The sequence below is a fragment of the Lycorma delicatula genome, chromosome 1 (genome assembly GCF_047948215.1).
Source record: "Lycorma delicatula isolate Av1 chromosome 1, ASM4794821v1, whole genome shotgun sequence".
Lineage (NCBI taxonomy): Eukaryota > Metazoa > Arthropoda > Insecta > Hemiptera > Fulgoridae > Lycorma > Lycorma delicatula.
This window is the reverse complement of record NC_134455.1, coordinates 49,360,610-49,380,669: the sequence shown is the minus strand read 5'-3', so window position 1 is coordinate 49,380,669 and position 20,060 is coordinate 49,360,610. Positions and strand designations below refer to the sequence as shown.

The 20,060-nt window shown below is 29.6% G+C and overlaps 1 protein-coding gene across 1 annotated transcript in view; it reads left to right on the top strand.

Moving 5' to 3' along the window:
- The window catches only part of LOC142318096 (pyrokinin-1 receptor-like), a 248,214-nt gene extending 229,039 nt beyond the window's left edge, over positions 1–19,175 (top strand). The window contains exons 4-5 of the mRNA XM_075354625.1: positions 7,687–7,901; positions 18,777–19,175. Of these exons, the coding sequence (XP_075210740.1) occupies positions 7,687–7,901; positions 18,777–19,175 (614 nt within the window). The remainder of the gene's footprint in view (positions 1–7,686; positions 7,902–18,776) is intronic.
- The last annotated feature ends 885 nt before the right edge of the window (positions 19,176–20,060 follow it).

Here is a 20,060-nt window from a genome sequence, read left to right as displayed (position 1 = left end):
TTATTATCTTAATTATATTATCAAATATTACATCTCAGTTTCCGAATGGAGAACGCAGGTCTCTTAGACAGGACACGTTCAGCGATGTAACAAGAGTAATAAATTTAAATACAAACTCAACTTTTTTTGTGATTCAACAAAGATAATGTGTTAATAAGTAACAGATAAGATTCAGCATTATTAATTTTTAAACACGAAATTGTTAAAAAACTATTATTATATTTTATTCAAAAAATGTTTTCAAATATTCCTTTTGAATAATTTTATCAATTACTGAATAACTTTTGTGGCTTTGTAAATACTAATGCATTAACTTATATTCTTATTATTACACAGAATCTGCCGAAGATTTTAGATATATAGGAGCATGTGCGAATGGTTAGTACAAGTGCAAATGCGCAGATCAATGTGCTGCTATCAATATTAAATCATTTAATGATTTCTACATTTGTAAATATGCTGACTTGTGATGTTTTCATTCATTCTATACAAACCTGAATTGAATTTCTATCTTGCCTTATTCTGATATGTGAAATTCTATTCTCATTTAGTCTGCAACATTCTAATGCATTTAAAATTACTTATAATGCAATATCTGACTGCTTTGTTTTAAAATTATATAAATTTATATATGTTGAAGAAAACGTGTAAAAAAAATATGAAAATATTAAAGATGATTTAAAATACATTATTTCATACAATTTGTATCTGCTTTCCCATTATAATTTATTGATTTATTTAATTTAATTTATCATTTCTAATTACACAAAAATTTCATTTTAATCTTTAGCTGTTTACCTCTGGGAATATTAGATTATTATTTTAGCACTTAAACTTTTAATATGGCATGTATATGAATAATTATTTGTAATGAGTAATTCATCATAGATTTTTAAAATGATAATTGTTTAACTCTAAAAAATTTAATTAAATCTTATGTGATATACGACATCGTGGAAGATGTTACAAGAATTACAGGCAGGACTTCTTCTATATAATTAACCACCTAAACAAATATTAATATAGATATATTATCCAATAAATAAATGATCATAATTAAAATCATTAGCACAATTTGTATTTCGGGTAGATCAGACAACATATTAAGAATGAAATTAGATATGTCAGGAAAGTAAATAATCTTTATTTAGTTTTACTTTACAGTAAAGGAAAGTATAGTAAAGGAAAATTGATACTAGATTCACATGGTAGTAGGGATGAGTAAGATAGATTTTATAATTCATTATAACTTACTACTTTGACAAATACTGTAAAGTTACTGTAAAGTTTTATAAATACTTTTATAGATTTCCATTAAATCAAACACAACTAACTCAACAATGAATAATGACTAAATATATTTTTCTTCTCGATATTACAGTCAAAGAATTCACAAACAAAAGATAATTTGAAAAATAATAACGTTTCAGATTACTAGTGTTTATTCTTCATCATTGGTAACTGTTGCAAAGAAATATTCATATATTTGATGAATTGTTAAATGTTAGAATATTTTCCCAGACCACTAAAAATTTAGTTCATATCCTTTTTAGAAACAAAGGAAGGGAAAGAAGACACTACTAACCATAGACATATAGACAGTAACAAATATATTTTATCTAAAATTTTTGAAAAATATGTAGCGTGAAAAGTTATTTTTTAAAGAAGATATTCAATTATTTACATCTCTCAGTTTTATCAGAAGTAAGCAATTAAATCCACCCCATTTTTCTCATTATTGACAAGATAAACAAAGTAGCAAAAATTTTCTTTAACATAATCATATCCTTTGGCAGCTTATTCCATAAGATCCTCTAACAAAAATTGAAGGGTATGATGTTAAAACATGTGAAATGTCTTTACATTATTTTTTGTTCCACAATTAAAAAGAATTTAACAAAATATTGCATGACTTTCCCAGTTACACTTTTTCTTTCTTTTTCCTGTTTAGCCTCTGGTAACTACCGTTTAGATAATTCTTCAGAGGATGAATGAGGATGATATGTATGAGTGTAAATGAAGTGTTAGTCTTGTACATTCTCAGTTCGACCATTCCTGAGATTTGTGGTTAATTGAATCCCAACCACCAAAGAACACCGGTATCCATGATCTAGTATTCAAATCCATGTAAAAATATCTGGCTTTACTAGGACTTGAACGCTGTAACTCTCGACTCCCAAATCACACTGGAACAATTTTGCAGTTCAAACATTGAGGGCCTGAATTTTATTTATAAAATAAAATTATTTTATCATTTTATAAAACATTAACAAAAAGAAAAATATAAAAAACCTTTTTTTTATTTTTAATAATAAAAGTTAAAATAGTTAGAGCCAAAAAATCAGCATACGTATATATTAGAGGTGGGGAATAAATTTTACAAAACATTTTTCAAAGAATATTCATATAAAAGTTATGCTTTTATATAGATTATAAAAGTTGGTTGATTGGTTATCAAAAAAATTTGTGTTACAGGAAGGATGTGAAATGGCAATAATATTATAGCTATTTGTTTTCATTGTTTATAAGCATTATGCAATAATACTCTAAACATGATAATAGACTTGTTATGACAACAGATGAATTTTTCTAATACTGAATATGTTCTTGCTGTACCATCTGTGTGTGACCTTATATTAAAAACTCATGTTATTCACCTTTATTAACCAGGCTGCTGCTTTCCTTTTCTTTCCAGCAGTGATCTACTTCAAATTGCTTTTCTATAATTTTTTTTTACCTAGTATATGTGATAAAATATAGGGAACATAAAATTAAATAGTTCATAACATGTTTTAATTATCTGTTGAACCTTTATAAATTTTATAAAACAAAAATACTTGTTTTATAAATTAAAATTAAACAATATTTTATTCCTGTAAAATAAACTAAAAACTTTTCAGTCATGTCACTTGAATTTAATTTGATGTTATCGATGTCGGTACTAAACGACTCATCAATCAGTTCTATTGACATTACAAACATCATACATTTGATCACTCATGTTCATGTCATAACTTTATATTAAACTCCCAGAAAATTTGTTAAATTTTTGATTATCCATCAATATCACAATTCAAGGGATCATTGTACAGAACAGTTTGAAAAAGTCCCAAGTTTCATAGTTATTTTGTACAAAAGTTAAATGATAAAATGGAATGTTTTGAATAAGTGATTTTTGTTATCAAGCAGAGTGAAAGAACTGGAATTACTCTGTTTTAAATAAATTAGCACAGTAGTGAAAAATTGAACGGCTATAACATTTTGTTAAAAAACAAGTATCAAAGTTAAAGATGATCAAAAGACTATGTTGATTCATTCTATGTCTATAATTGCTTATTTTCTCTATTTTATAAAGAAATTATAATTTCTTATGAACTTCTCAACTTTTTTATTTACATTTACTATAGATGTGTGTAATGATAATAATATTGTAGCTATTTGTTTTCAATGTTTATCTGGAGTAACATGAATTGTGATTCAGTTGTAATTAAGTTTACTTTCAAAGCTTTGAATATTTGATTCTACTATTTTTGAAGATTTGTGTAAATCAATAAAATCACAGGTCAAACTGTTTACACCTTTTTTTAATCTATACCAGAATTCCTATTTCTTCATATATCTGAAATTTGAATTACTTTTCCATTACAAATTTTAAGTAAAAACATATTTTTTTCATAATGTTTTGTCAATCTGATATCCTTTTTGCTGGAATCTTAATTAATTATAATAATATTATAATGACATATTCTATATTCATTTACGAGTATAACATTAAAATAGAATAATTCTTGTTATACATTATAATACTTAAAGCTTATACAAACATACATTAAAAAAAATAGATACAAATTTTACATTTAAAGTAGACATTTTCTACAACTTATACCATGTGTAACGTATAATTATTACATTTTTTCATTTAATGAACACCATTTAACTGAAGAAGTTTTAACATTCCCTCCAAAAATGTTTACTTTTTGAAATATTTCATTTCTTAAAAAAGTGGTAAATAAATAGAATTTTTTTCATTGTCGATGAAAAAACACATTAATTAGGATTTTTTAAGTTTATGCCTCTTAGCTGCTTCTGAATCTTTCTTCAATACTTTTCTTTGAGACATCTAACTTGTTGTTATATGTAAATAGTATCAAACTACAATAATATTTAAATGAATATAAATACAAAATTTTATATTTTGAACAGATTTTTTTCATTATTGATGAAAAAGCACATTAACTAGGATTCGTGAAGTTTGTGGATTAACTAAGATTTGTGATTAACTTTATAAATAAATAAATTTTTACATTAATTAAAAAAAAAATTTCTGCATATTCATTTAATGTTATAAATGATGTGCACTAAAATAATCTCCATTAACATTCTTATGTTCTTATCTTATTTATTTTTATTTTTCCATAAGATGCTTTAAAAAATATTATATGTGCTTTTTATAAGGATGCTTTAATCCTTATTAATGCCAGCCTTATTAATGAAATGACTGCTATTTCATGAGTACTGTAAAATCACTTTAACTGAGCATGTATTTGATTGCTAGAGTTTTATAAATGAATAATGAATGACAAGGGAGATCTGGAAAGTATAATTATCAATTTTTATAAATGTTTAGTGAAATCCATAGTTCAGATTATTTTGAATAGTTTGTAATAGTTCTTTACAAGAAGCTTTATGCCCACTTACAAATTTGACTTTAGTCATGTCTGGTAGCAACCTGGTGATTCCGGGTACAGTTAGGTGATCAGTTGGTTTATTAAGTGGCCTAGATATCCCGTAACTAATAATCTAGTGATTTTTTTTTTTTACCAACTTTTCAAAGAAAAGTTTGAATTACTTTAGATTGCATGGTGGGAGTAGGGATGAAAATGAATTTTCTTTATTTCAAGGAAACAAAATAAAATAATGAAAAGCCACTCTTCTTGCACAGAACTGAACAAGAATTGTTTTCATTATTGATGAAAAACACATTAACTAGGATTTGTGAAGTTTCTGCTTATCTGCTAAATCTTTCTTCAATAATTTTTTTTAAACTCTAATTTGTCATTAGATGTAAATAATACCAAAATACCATAATATAAGAATGAATACAAATACAAAATTTTATACTTTGAACAGAGTAATCAATAAATATAATTTAAAAATCAATTATTATTAATGGCTTTTTAAAACCTTCTTGGTAATTCTTTTGCAAATAATTCTTACCAGTCAATCATTTTCTTCTTATAAAGTTTATTTAACTAGTTTTATTTCAGCATTTAATTCAGCAAGTTATCAAATCTTTGGGTAAGTGCATGAAATAAAATTTTAGTTATCTAATCACTCTTGGATGAAAATTAAGTGTGTGTTGGATGGTGTTATTAGTAAATTCAAATTTCTTTTCAAGATGTGTTCCTTATTTCTATACTGGTTCCACCATAGCTTTAGTTAATATTTCAGAATTCCCATTCTTTAAGTAATGTAAAATTAGTAAGCTATGCTGATGATACTTCAAATGTGAATAAAAAAAACTGAGTGACTTAACAAGACTCTTTCATTTTGTTTAATCCAGATATTGAATTATCCAAATCTTATTAAGTCCCATTAATACACTTCTTTCATAATTATTATTTGGATGTAACCCAACCATTTCAAATTGTATGCAATAATTACATTATGGAAAATGTCCCTTTGGTAAGAATTCTGGGCTATACTTTTATTCTCATTTAAATTTCTTATTATTATGGTCCAATCATATTCAGTAACAAAATAAATTTAAATTGTATTTTCTTAGAATGTCTACTTATCTCCAACTCAGTAGTTGAATATTTAGTATGCCCTGGTCTTCTGCGTTTTTCCTTTGGGATGGAATTCTGGGGAACATTCTCAAAGTTCCATACTGAGCCTTTTCATCATGTGAAAAAGCACTATGATTATTTCCTACAAGAAAATGATTAGACAAGTAAACTTATTTTCTTTTTAATTATATATTTTTAAATAAATATCCCTTTTTAGAATCTCTATGTATTATGGAGAATCAGGGCTTATAAGATTAAATTAAATTCTGAACCTTCATTATTATAAAAAACTAATAGCAACTTGTATCTCATTAATTTAGTTACCCTCATCAAACAAGAAATGATCCACACAGTGTTTATTTGTTAAAATACAGATTCTGTATTTTCATGAACTACCATAAAATAAAAGAATATTAGAAACAAAGAAATTTTTTTAAACGTCGGAGATATTCTTTGCATATATTCTGATAATGAATATATGTTCCACTGCAATTGTTGTTGTTGGTTACAACTAAGTTATTGATTAGAAATAAATTATTATTATTAGAAATAATTATTATCCTTTTAAACTATTTTTAATCACTATATTAATTTTATCTTTATTAAGTTTTTTTTTGTTAATTTCAATTAATTATGAAATTTAATAATTAGTAACAGTTTTTATTTGTAATAATTACTACTTTACAAGACACGTTACAAACTGATTTACTGCATTCTTCTTTCAATAAAAATAAATTTATTAATATTTCCCCCCAAAAAATGGGAAGTATATATATATATTCTCATATTCCTAAAATAAAAAAAAAAAATTAATATTATCCTATATCAAACAAGGCAGAAGTACAATTTTTATTTATCAAAGCACAACACTTCACTAAAAAAAGAAAGGGATTTTGGCTGCTACTTTTAACCAATTACTGACCTTCATAAAACTTTTCTCATCAACTTATTTAAAGTAATATTAAAAGTACAATAATATATTTACTGTACTGTTTTGCTGTCTTCCTTCTATTATTCAGCTGACAATTTAAAAAAAAATTTCATTAAATAAAAAAAACAACAATTTTCTGCATGTTCATTTAATGTTATAAATAATGTGTACTAGTTAATTTCCATTAACATTCTTTTGTCCTTTACTTATTTATTTTTATTTCCACATAAGATGCTTTAATATCATTTTTATATAATAAAATGTACATTTTTATATATTTATGTATAAAATGTTTATAATTATTGGATAATCGATGTGTGAATTCCCTTTACTTGATGAAAATCCTTCATAAAAAAAGAATGAAAACAGAATATGGTTTTTGATTTATAAAAAAAATTATTGCAATAAAAAAAACATATGTTTAATTTCTTTTTGTTTAATTATTGGGCAGTTTTTTAATTTTGCTATGAACAAAGTTTACCTACATTTTTCCTTAATCCATCCAGGTAAATGCTGGAACAGTTCCTTTTTATTATCTGTCAACTGGCAAATGATTTCTTTCCTTATGTGATCTGCATAGTGTATAATTACATTGATCAGATGAATTATTTATTCCCTAATGTAAAACCATTCTGATGTTCTTAAAATTTGAATTTATTATTGATGTGAAATTTCTGCTCAACATTTATTACTGATGTGAATTACAATTATTGGTATTATATACCAGCCTACATGAATATACCTCAAGTACTTTCTCACTAATGAAGAAATAAATCTATTGATGAAACAATTAATATGGTTGCATATTAAAAATAATATGCAACCATTTTTATGCTCTTAATAAAACTATTCTTGAAACACATCTGTTGAAATATTTGAATAAATTTAAATATTTTAGTTATTTCTTCAGTTTAATTCAATAGGTTTTTGAAAATGTGGATATAATAAGATTTTCTTTTTGTACAGTTGCAGTAGTGGTTGCATTTTTTATTTGCTGGGCACCATTCCATGCACAACGTTTATTAGCAGTTTACGCTAGCAGCAGAACTGAACATTCAGAATCAATGGTGGCCGTGTACAGTGTACTAACTTATATTAGTGGAATACTATACTACCTTTCAACAACTATTAATCCTGTACTATACAATATAATGTCGCATAAATTCCGAGATGCATTCAAGGTAAATTAAACATATAAATGTTGAAACTAATTTTAAATTTGAAAAACTCAGATTCTAAATCTCATTTTTATATTTCTATAGATGATTAACTCACATTCAGATATCCTCTAAAGGCTTTACAAAGTTTTAGGGTAATTTTTCCCACAAATAAAATGAAATAATTTATGACTGTACTTCAGCATAATGATTATAATTATTATGAACTTTTGCTTCAAGTAATCTTAGGATCAGATGCAATTATAATAGTGACATTTAACCAAAATATAAAATTTGTAATTTATGAAATGCATGAGAAATTACAATGAAAGGTAAAAATTCATATTCCTAACTTTTTGGAAAATTTCTATATCTTTAATTTAGAAAAAAATGTATTTACTTTCAAACTGCAAGACAAAAAACAATTATAAAAAGTAAAAGCCTATTTATTATACAAATTTTAAATTTGTATAATTTAATTAGAAAAATTATTTAACCTATTTGGTTTTTAATGGTAATTTTGAAGAGTTATAAAAGAACAAAAAATATATATTTACATCTAAATTACATTTTACAGATTAAAAACAAAAAAAAAATCTTATGATTCATTAACAACAATATTTTTCTTTAAACATGAAGGATGCTAATGCATATCAGTACAAATGCCCTTACCAAATCCGTACATTTACACAATAACAAATTCTACAATATTAAAAATCAACACAATTAATTAGCAATATTTACTGTTAATATACACAAATTACTTACTAGCAAACATAATTATTGGTAATAAGCATTCAATTGATAAACCTTTTCAAATACTCGTAAATGTAATAACAATTTTCACAATGTAAAATTATTTTTAATAGTAAAAATTCATTCTAATAAATATAAAATCTATATTTTAATTATATACATTTCACTTCTCAACACAAAATTCGTTTCTAAAATGATGTTACACAATATTTCTCAGTATAAAGTACGGCGACTGATGATAGTACAGTGCAACTCTCACAAAAAGAAAAAATTCTTGGGAAAAAATGTAAGACATTAGACGAGAAAAACCAAGATAAAGAGCCTCTGAAAAAACAGAAACGAAGAAAATTAAACCTACTTTACCGTAGTCTGAAGTAACTTTTGAACGTGTTATTTATCCATTTTACAATTTAGATTCTGTCATCAGAGTTGATATCCCAAATGATTCAGATTATGAAGGTTATTTTAAAATTTTATTGACTGGCAGAATTGTTGAAATAACAGCAGCTGAAACTAATAGGTATGATAATCATGTAATAGAACCATAAAACTTGCCCCCAAGTCTTCTCTTAGAAGGTAGATAAATACAGATGTAGATGAACTATATACATTTATATCTACATCAATGCTTATGGGCAGGAATAAGAATAATTTCATAAAAGAATACTGGTCAACTTATAGATTGTTTTCTATCTCTTCAGAGATCATGGGTAGAGATAGATATATAAATTTATGAAGTATGCTACATTTTTCTAATAATAAAGAACAGTCTGTTGGTGCTCGTATTTTTAAAATTTCAATCATCATAGAATTAAAACATAACTTTTCGCTGTTTTCTATTCATTCCAAGATTTAGTTCTAGATAAATCACTAGTGCTGTTCAAAGGGTGTCTTGCTTTCAAACAGTATATAAAAGCAAATTGCTTTCGTTTTGGCATAAAAATGTTTGTTTTGTGACTGCGAGACAGAGTATATGCTCGATTTCATTATATATACTAGTAAAGATACTGAAATCAACAGTGCATAAACTAGGTATTGGGTGATTAGTATAATCACTTCATTTGAATCCTTATTCAACAAAGGTCATACACTATGACAATTGGTATACCAGTCTGAAGTTGTCGTTACACCTCCATGCTTTGCAGACAAATTCATGTGGTACAGTAAAACCAGATATATTGTTGATGCCATCTCTGTCAGATCTGAAGAACAGAGGTGAGAGAGTTATGACGTCTGCTTGTAATATAATGATTGTGAAATGGTTAGACAAAAAGCAAGTAACAATACACTCTATACTTCACAAAGATGAAATTAAAACAACCCATAAAAAAGATCACCAAACAAAAGAATACAAAAAATAAAACCAACATGCATAGTTGATTATGGTGGGAAGATGAGGGCAGTAGATTGAAGCAATATTATGCTTAGTTTGGTAGAATGTATTCGCAAATAGTAAAATGGTACAAAAAAGTATTTTTTTCATTTCATTTATATAGTGTTGCTGAATGCCCATGTCTTGTATATGGTAAATAAGGTAAACACATCATCTTAGCTACTTTCAACTAGAAGTCATTCAACAACTTCTTGAACAGCCATACAGCAAGGATTTTTCAGCATGGGGGACAACCATCATCTAACCACTCATCTAGCCACCACTCGGACTAACTGAGAGACATTTTCCTTTCTTTGTGCCAGAGACTACAAATAGAAAAAATGTAATGAGAAGATGCCATGTTTGTACACATTCTGAAATATATGAAAAAAAAGAGTCTGGATATATGTGTAGTATAGTTGTGCGTAGTACAATGTTTTGGAATTTATTACACAAATTCAAAATCTTGAATTTAAAAACTCACAATTTTAATTTTTATGTTTAATTTTCTTAACATCTGACATCGTTGGTATATACAATTTATATAAAAATATAAGTATCCACTTAACAACAATTGTGAGTATTGACTATCCAAGCGCTTTTAGATTATTCCTCCATCATCAGGGATTACTGATTAATTATGAATTTTGTAGTTGTTCAATTAAATTTTTATAAATGGGAATTAAAATGAAAATATAATTTAAAATTATTATGTTCATAACAGTTGACTGTAAATAGTTAAAATAAGTCAATGTAAAAAGAAAAACGTCTTGTCAGTAAGATGTTTACAACTGTTATGCACCCCGACGAGGAATCTTATTCATTAAGACTTTGGGGGTTGGCGTCCCCACGGGCCTAGCCTCTGCAGCTATTCTTCCGACTATACAGTGAGCTGCAGAACACTTTACATCATACACAAATACTACACCAAGAACACTACATAAATTACAACATACACACTTACACAATTATACAACAACATCCTACACTGTTATTTCTTACATTAACACTCGGTGGTGTTGCGACATCTTACGAAACGCAACCGTAACCCAAGGTGGGAACAAATCGTGCCGATGGGTGAATGGCTCTACGTAGTGAGTCTCGAACGATGTTCTCTGGGCACCAGGGCGAACCCAGTTGTACTTAGCTCTAGCTCCAGTACGCGTGCGCTCTGCTGGAGTGGTCCATTTTTCGCCGGTACTCGTGGGACCAAAATTTCTGTTCCTATATTAAATTCCAAGATGGTTGGTGGTCCATCTGAAAAACCACCAAATTAAGTCTTGTGAAGAGACCTCGATCAGCTTTGTCTGACGAGGATAAAAGTCTTACCGAAGAGAACTGCAAATCTTTAGACTTGAACTCTAAAATTCGTTGTTCTCCGAAATAGTCAGGAAGGTGGCTCCCTCCAAAAGGGTGTAATTTTTTGTCGAGACCTTTTAGATATAGATATCACTGAAATAGTTGACGAGCTTTGCCACCAAGATGTTGTTGAAGTGAAACGTATTATTAAACGGCAGAACGGAACAGAAGAACCGACACCATCTCTTATTCTAACATTCAATCTCCCTGTTCCACCAGAGAAGATTAAAGTGGGTTACCTCTCGGTTCGGGTACGACCATTCATACCCAACCCACGGCGATGTTTCAGATACCAAGGTTTTGGTCACACTACAACATCTTGCACGAAAACTGATATCTGTACTCGATGTGCTAAAGAAGGTCACAATAACACTAACTGCGAAGAAAGTGAAAAATGTGCAAACTACAGTGGTCCACATACAGCCCGCTCCCGAGATTGCCCAATCTTTAAAGAAGAAAAGGCAATTCTCAAAATCTGTACGGAGCAAAAGCTATCTTTCCCGGCCGCACGAAGAGAATACAAAAAGTTAAATAATTCACAGAACCTGGTTAAACCAGATGTATCTTTTGCCACCACTACATCGAAACAAACTCTTACAAACGTTAATAATCAGCAGTGCGGATCCTGCAATGAACTTAAAAAACTTGTTCAGATGCTTTCTGATCAAGTAGCTTCACTTACAACCACTATCTCAGAGCTGACAAACATGAATAAATGTCTTTTGTCGCAGTTAGTGAATCCAACAGTGTGATACATACGAAAGTTCCTGCTCCCAAAGTCGTACCGGCACGAGTAGCGACTATCACAGCTGGCAGTAAGCCACCTAATAAGCTCCCCGTAAAGGGAACCCACATAACCACCCCCTCTGAGATGTTAACTGCAGTATCCCATTCAAATAAATCTCCTCCACCATCACCTTATATACTGGAGGATATGGTTGAAGAACCACCCGACCCTAAGGCATCGGAGTTCTTTAAAATAAAAAATACAAAAAATAAAAACTGAATCACGTACAGTTAATTTTTATATAATTTCCGAAATTTAATTATTTAATTTTTTTACTTATTTTTTTTACACTTATGAACATTATTCAGTGGAATGTTAGAGGTATTCGGTCCCGCATTGAAGATATTAGAGTACTAGTGCACGCACATGATCCACTAATCATGTGTTTCCAAGAAACTCACCTTCTACAACATGACCCAATTACACTCAGAGGATACTTCTGTGAGAGATACGACTGCCTAGTAGACAGTAGGGAGAGTGGTGGAGTAGCGATTTTCATGAAGAATGGGGTGTCAGCTACAAGAATTCAACTAACCACTGTCATTCCTGCTATTGCAGTAAAGGTCTCTATTCCCTTCAAATTGCATATCTGCAATCTGTATCTCTCACCGAACACTGAGTTCAGTGCTTTAGATGTCTCAAATCTCCTCACGCAAATACCATCTCCATCGTTAATAGTAGGAGACTTCAATGCCCATCATATTTCCTGGGGCTCAACCTTCTGCTCCACTCGAGGAAATACGATAAACAGATTGAGACAAGACTTTGACCTTTGCCTACTGAATAATGGATCACACACATTCATGTCCTTATCATCTGGTACTGTATCTAACCTTGATCTCTCCGTATGCTCACCGAATGTGCTCCCTCATTTTAATTGGTCTGTTTGTGATGACTTTCACGGCAGTGATCATAGACCCATTATTATTGGTTTCGGTGTAGACTGCGAGATTAAAAGAAGGCCACGGAGATGGATTGTTGAAAAGGCAGATTGAACGGATACCATAAAGCATTCCAATCGCAGTATGACGATGGAGCGAACATCCTCGACCAGTATTCTTCTTTTACGTCCATGATACTTGAGAATGCCAACAGATATATCCCTAAACATCGGGTAATCCTAGACGTCCTTTCGTTCCATGGTGGAACGATGATTGCAAATATGCTATTAGGAATCGACAGCAGGCACTACGCAAATTTAATCGTAGGCCTACAACAGAACATCTAAATTTATACCGCAGGGCTAGAGCGGTGTGCCGTCGGGTATTCTTGGACGCTAAGAGGAATTCATGGACGAAATCCGTGAGCACTATCTCACGCACTACTCCCACGTCTACTGTATGGAAGAAAATTCGTGCAATTTTCGGATCACCGAAACAATCTATTCTCGGTCTTATTGATGAAGGAGAACTCCTTTCATCACCCTCGGAAGTGGCAAATAGTCTAGCAAAATCTTTCCGCTCGGTGTCTCTCACCTCATAATAATAACAATTTTCAAAGGTACAAAATACAAATAGAAGTATTATCGTTAAACATTGGTGATTCGGTTGGTGAATTAAACACTCCATTCGTATTTAAGGAATTGTTACATGCACTTAAAAACTCACGGGACACTTCCCCTGGACCGGACAACATTCGCCTTTCCATGCTTTCACACCTTCCTAATTCGGCACTACAACAACTTTTGAATATTTTCAACGGTTTATTCTCCGAACAAGTCTTCCCACCCGGCTGGTCAGAAGCATTTGTTATACCAGTACTAAAACCTGGTAAAGACCAAACCAACCCCTCAAGCTACCGCCCTATTTCATTAACAAGCATTTTGAGTAAAATAATGGAGAGAATGGTAAACCGCAGGCTTACATGGTACTTGGAGAAACATGGCTTTCTATCGCCAGAACAGTGTGGTTTCCGACAAGGAAGATCTTCCATTGATCATTTAGTGTCAATAGAAACAGCCATACAAAACGTTTTCCTAAATCGCCAGCACCTCGTCGCTATCTTCTTCGATATAAAAAAGGCGTATGACTCAGCCTGGCGACGTGGTATTCTTAACACTCTCAAAGAATGGGGAATCAAGGGCAATATGCTTGCTTTTATCCGGGGATTCTTAAATCACCGAACGGCTCGTGTTTGTGTGGATGATTCGCTCTCAGATAGTGTTATCTTGGAGAATGGAGTGCCCCAAGGTAGTGTATTAAGTGCCACCTTATTTTTTGTACCCATAAACGGTATTACCAAATGTGTGCAGGCTTCTGTCTCATGTTCTCTATTTGCTGACGATTTTGCTATTTACATTGCGAGCCGTTCAACACCTACAGCAGAGAGACTACTGCAGAAAACTATATCTCACCTTGAAGCTTGGTCCAGGATTACTGGTTTCACATTTTCATCCGAAAAAACAAAATGTGTAGTGTTTTCTCGGCTACGAAACCCTTCTATTCCGCAAGTTTTTCTGAACGGAGAGACTATTACTATTTCTACCTACGTCAAGTTTTTAGGTTTATTTTTTGATAGCCGACTTACTTGGGTCAAACATATAAAAGAATTAAAAACAAAATGTTCTAAACTTCTAGATATGATGCGAGTCCTTACTAACACCAACTGGGGAGCCGATAGGTCATGTATGATACGTTTTTACTATTCCTTTGTTCGCTCCCGTTTAGATTATGGTTGTGTCGCCTACTCTTCAGCTCGTCAAACCATGCTTAAAATGCTGGATAGTGTACATCATGCTTTCCTTCGGCTTGCCACAGCGCGTTTAGATCAAGTCCTGTCACAAGCTTACTTGTAGACTGTGGTGAACCATCACTTTGGGATAGACGAGACCAGCTTTTATTATCTTATTTTGCTCGTCTCAGAGGACAGCCAAATCACCCGGTTCTTGAGTCAGTCTTTAGAAATCCTAATCTAGGAAAGTATGAGGACCATCCACGTCGTACTGCACCTGTAGGTGTCCGTACCCAGTGGCGCTGGGTACGGACACCTGGATAAACGTTGACACACCGTCATTCTTTCCTACCTATACTTGCTCATATTCTCCATGGAGAATAAACCTTATAAATTTTACTTTTGACCTTACGACATACAATAAACAATCAACACTACCTATTGTCTTCCAGCAAATGTTTCAGTGTGTTCTCTCCAAGATGAAACCAGACGCGGTTGTATACACTGATGGATCGATACAAAACGATACCGTTGGCTGTGCATTTGTTGTCAATGAAAGAACTTATATGTTTGGTCTACCCGGTATTACGAGTGTGTTTACCTCTGAACTATGCGCTATAAATAAGGCTCTAAACATCATTAACCCTAAATATAGAAAAATTCTTATTTGCAGTGACTCGTGTAGTGCTCTCAAAGCCTTAAAAACTTTTATTCCACACATCCTATCGTCATTGAAATTTACAACGCAATCGCTGAGTTTAGTAATCGCAACACAGAAGTAAGTTTTTGCTGGGTCCCAAGCCACGTAGGGATTTTAGGTAATGAACATGCAGATTCCGCTGCCAAAGAAGCATGTAACCAGCCTCCTTTCACCACCCGAGTTGCTACTTCTGATTTTATTAATTATGTAAAACAATCACTAACAGCAAAGTGGCAAGGTGACTGGACGGCTACTGTAGATAATAAACTCCGGCAGATTAAAAATTCTGTGTTGCCATGGGACTCCTCATGTAGAAAATCTCGGCATGAGGAAGTAGTCCTCTGTCGGTTGCGAATAGGACACACCAGGGTCACACACGGGCACCTGATGACAAGAGAACAAGCACCCCTATGCACACGATGCAACTGCCGCATGACTGTGCACCACATACTCGTGGACTGCATATGTTATGTAGCGTTGCGTCGTAAGTTTAAATTACCCAGAAACATCCGTGGTGTCTTGTGCAACGACAATGAAGTTTTAAACCAGATGTTCCTTTTCTGCGTAGTGTAGGGTTAACCCAAAAAATTTAACATTGTCGGGTATATAACTTATTCTAGAAAAGTTTTTAATAGATTTGATTTTGTTAACCGAGGAGGGAGCCTTTTACACTCTCTATCCGAATCTGTTAAATTTTATTTTTTATATCGTTTTTTTTTTTATTTATTATTTTAGCTTTTATGTTTTAATGACTCGGTCTGTGATATTAGTTTTAAGATTCTAGTGATATTAGTTTTATGTTTGTGTCTTATTTTTTTTTACGTTTTTGTATCATTTTTGTGCTGTTGTTTTCCGAGAATGGGCCTTTTTCACCCATCTCGGACTTTGTTTAATTGTTTTGCTTTTATTTTTTTATCATTATTTTAAGTTTTAGTTTTACGTACTAGTTTTAATTACTTTTATTTATTTTTTTCATAAAAAAAAATACCCGGGCGATGATAACGTACAGACGTATTTCGACCTCCACAAAAAAAAAAAAAAAAAAAAAACTTATGCAGTATAAATAGAATCAGTCAGCCAACCTAATAATTAATAATTATTCTATAATTTGCTTGAATAAAATATCATATTATCAAATCTGATTTATTTATTTACAAGTTTATGAAATAATAAACAATAATTCATATATATGAAATTTCTCCAGTATACTAGTTTTATGAATAATATTAGTATATCAAAGTATTTAAAAACATTCATTTGGATTGTAATTACGTCCATTCTCTATAATGTATTTAGCAAAGTTAGATCGATCTTTATTATTTATTTTTTATTCAATTTATGTGTTCTTTAAATCTAATTGAGAATAAACAATTTGTCATACTAATATATTTCAAATCACAATTTTCACATTTAAAACTATATACTCCTTGTTTTTCTAAATCATATTTGTTATGATATTTTATTGTTTTAGAAGGACCCTTATTATTTATGTAATTTATTATTTTATTATTAGTTGTATATATTGTTTTTAATTTAAATGTTTTAAATATTTTATTAAACTTATAATAATCTATATTATATTCTATTTTAGCGTATTCTTCTATAGTATTATTATTTGTTAGTTTTATTTTGTCCTTTGTATATTTTATTTTTTATTTTTGTATGTAATTTGTCTATTAAGTTTGCATCATAACTGTTATTTAATGCGATATGCTTAACGTTTTTTTATTTCATTATTTATTTTTATATTGTGTTTTAAATATTTTATTGCTTTGTAAATCAATGAATTAAAAGATGCTATTTTCTGATTCCATGGATGAAAAGAGTTAAAATGTGTTAGTATCTTGTTTGATTGTTTTTGTATATATATATAAATTTTATTATTATTAAAATGTTTGTTAAAATTTCTTATCCAAATAATCAATGCTATTATTATTATTTTCCGTGCTTAAACTAAATTTAATACCATTGTTTAAAGAGTTCATTTCTTCAATTATTATCTCCTCTTCATTATTATATTGTTGATCATATATTATTAGAATACAATCTACATATGTTTTGTATAAAATAATTTGATGTTTATTTATTATATTGGGTAAAAGGGTGTTTTTCAATTCATTCATAAATATTTTATATGAATTGCTAGAGGACATCAAGTTTTATGTACATCGAGCAATTCAAAGGGTACAAATTTATAAAAATAACAATTTAAATAAACAAACATAATTTAAATGCATGCTTCAAACATATCATAAACAACAGTCATCTTTCAATACCCAGTTCAAAACCAGTGCCTTCATAACACTCAACATTCTGAGTTAAAGAATGAAAGCTACTTCAGCCCACAGGTAATTTTACACATTTACCTTAAAGAACTTAATTATTTTTTTTAATAATAAACCTTCTTATTAATAATATTACTAAAAAAGTTTAATAGATTCAAAAATGAATTATAGTAGTATTACATTTAACTTCTACTGAACAGGTACTATCCTAACTACTTTCAATTTTTTCAAAATATTCTTCTCATGATGAAAGGTATGGTTTTGAGATTTTTTTTTAACAACTGTGTAATTAAATTTGGGAGTTCCAGAAAAAATTTCATCTGAGTCACCAGTAGTGTCTGTCCTAACACAAACTTATGTTTGAAGACAATTTTATAGATTTTAGTATATAATATAACACTTGTATGTACAGATTGCAAAGTTTAAACTGAACATTTTTTAATTCCCTCTAAATTTAAAGTTTCTTGCACAAAATTCAATGTTTTTTTATATTTCGTTTAAAAATATTATAGGGTAGACATAGTAGGGAATTTAAGAGATCTTTTTTTAAATTGTTCTTGATTTACCACTTGTACTAAATCCTTTTTCCTCTTATTATAATTATGGAAATCACTATCCAGTTTATGTTAACTTGAATAATTTGGAAAAAATAACAAATACATTTAAAGCTTCAATGTTCTAAATATATAAATGTAATGTAATTATAATATCCTTTGTAACTAATATTGCCTAAATACTGTATCACTTTCTTTGGCATTATTGGAGTATAGTTTACATATTTTTTTGTTATTACATTGTTTTAATCAACACATCAACTAAAATAATATATTCCAAAAATAAGAAATAAGATTTAATTCTAGAGAAGCAAAAGATTTATTAAAATAGGAAAAAATATTTTGTAAGTTCAAAATATATTAAAGATGAAACAAAATGTTTTTTTTATGCAAATTTGTTAATTTTTGTTACACAGGGTACCCTGTCTGATTTATGCGGATGGTCGGAGAAAAAATCTTTAGTGGGCAGAAAATACAGTGTGCTTTCACGTGGAGTTCTACTTAACCATTCTAGAGTTAGGCACCAGTCAGTGTCATGGAGCAATCAAGAAATGATAATACAGTCACATCAACCTATCAAACAAATAAATAATTTACAATTACCAAAGGTAAATAATAACCAGACAATTCCTAAAAAACAATCACCAGTTGGTGCGGTAACAAAACGATTAAAGTTGTTCAAAGAAAATTCAACAAATGTTACCAGCATAGATAGTGCAAATACTATAAGTAATTCAAGTTTACAAGATCTGGATGAACCAGAGTTTACAGGATCTGAGTTAGCTGATTATATGGGTGAACTGAACAATCGGTGACAATTAAATAAAAACAAGCAGTTTCGAAACAAAATATCAAAACTACCTGCTTGTGCAGAATGATCAACAATGAATAAAATTAGATTTGAATTAATTGTTTAATCATATACTGCATAATATTTTTTCCTGTTTAAATATATCACCTTTCCATAGTTTTGTTATTCAGCAATCTGTTGAGAAACTATTTTAAAAAATAAAATATGTTATAATTAATATGTATGTACATAATCACTGTCACTGAATTACTTTCAAAAAATCTAAGTCTACTGCATTTAAAAAACAGTCTAGCTTTCACACTGTATTCTTTTACAAAGAAAAATTTACTACACTCCCATTTTACTAGAATTCCTGTTATTTTATACACTACATCATAATAAATCATGTATCATGATAATTAAATTCGTAGATTTTTACTTAAAACAGGTGTGTAAAATTCATAAGTTTCAAACTGTGATAAAAATATAATATTTAGAGTTTAAGTTTCAAACCAGTAATTTTAATCTTTTCTTGGTCTTTTTCATATATATATATATATATATATATATATATATACACGTAATACACATAAGGTGGCATTTTATTAATCTCACTAAGAAGAAATAACATCCTTTGTTCTTTTTAAACTCTTTAAGTTTTAAATACACTTCATGAAACAAGGCACACAATATGAAAGTGCTAATGTGAACATTTTTAAAAGAAGCACAGGTAGAAGTGATATTTTTTTTATTTTATTTATTATTGATAGTGAAATATATATATATATAAATAAGACTGAGTAATTACTGGTAAAGCAATAATGCACAATTCTAACGTTTTTAGGATTTAGGAAAGCAGTGCATGTGAGAATTACAATCATGTCAAAATCATATTTCACTCAAAAAACTG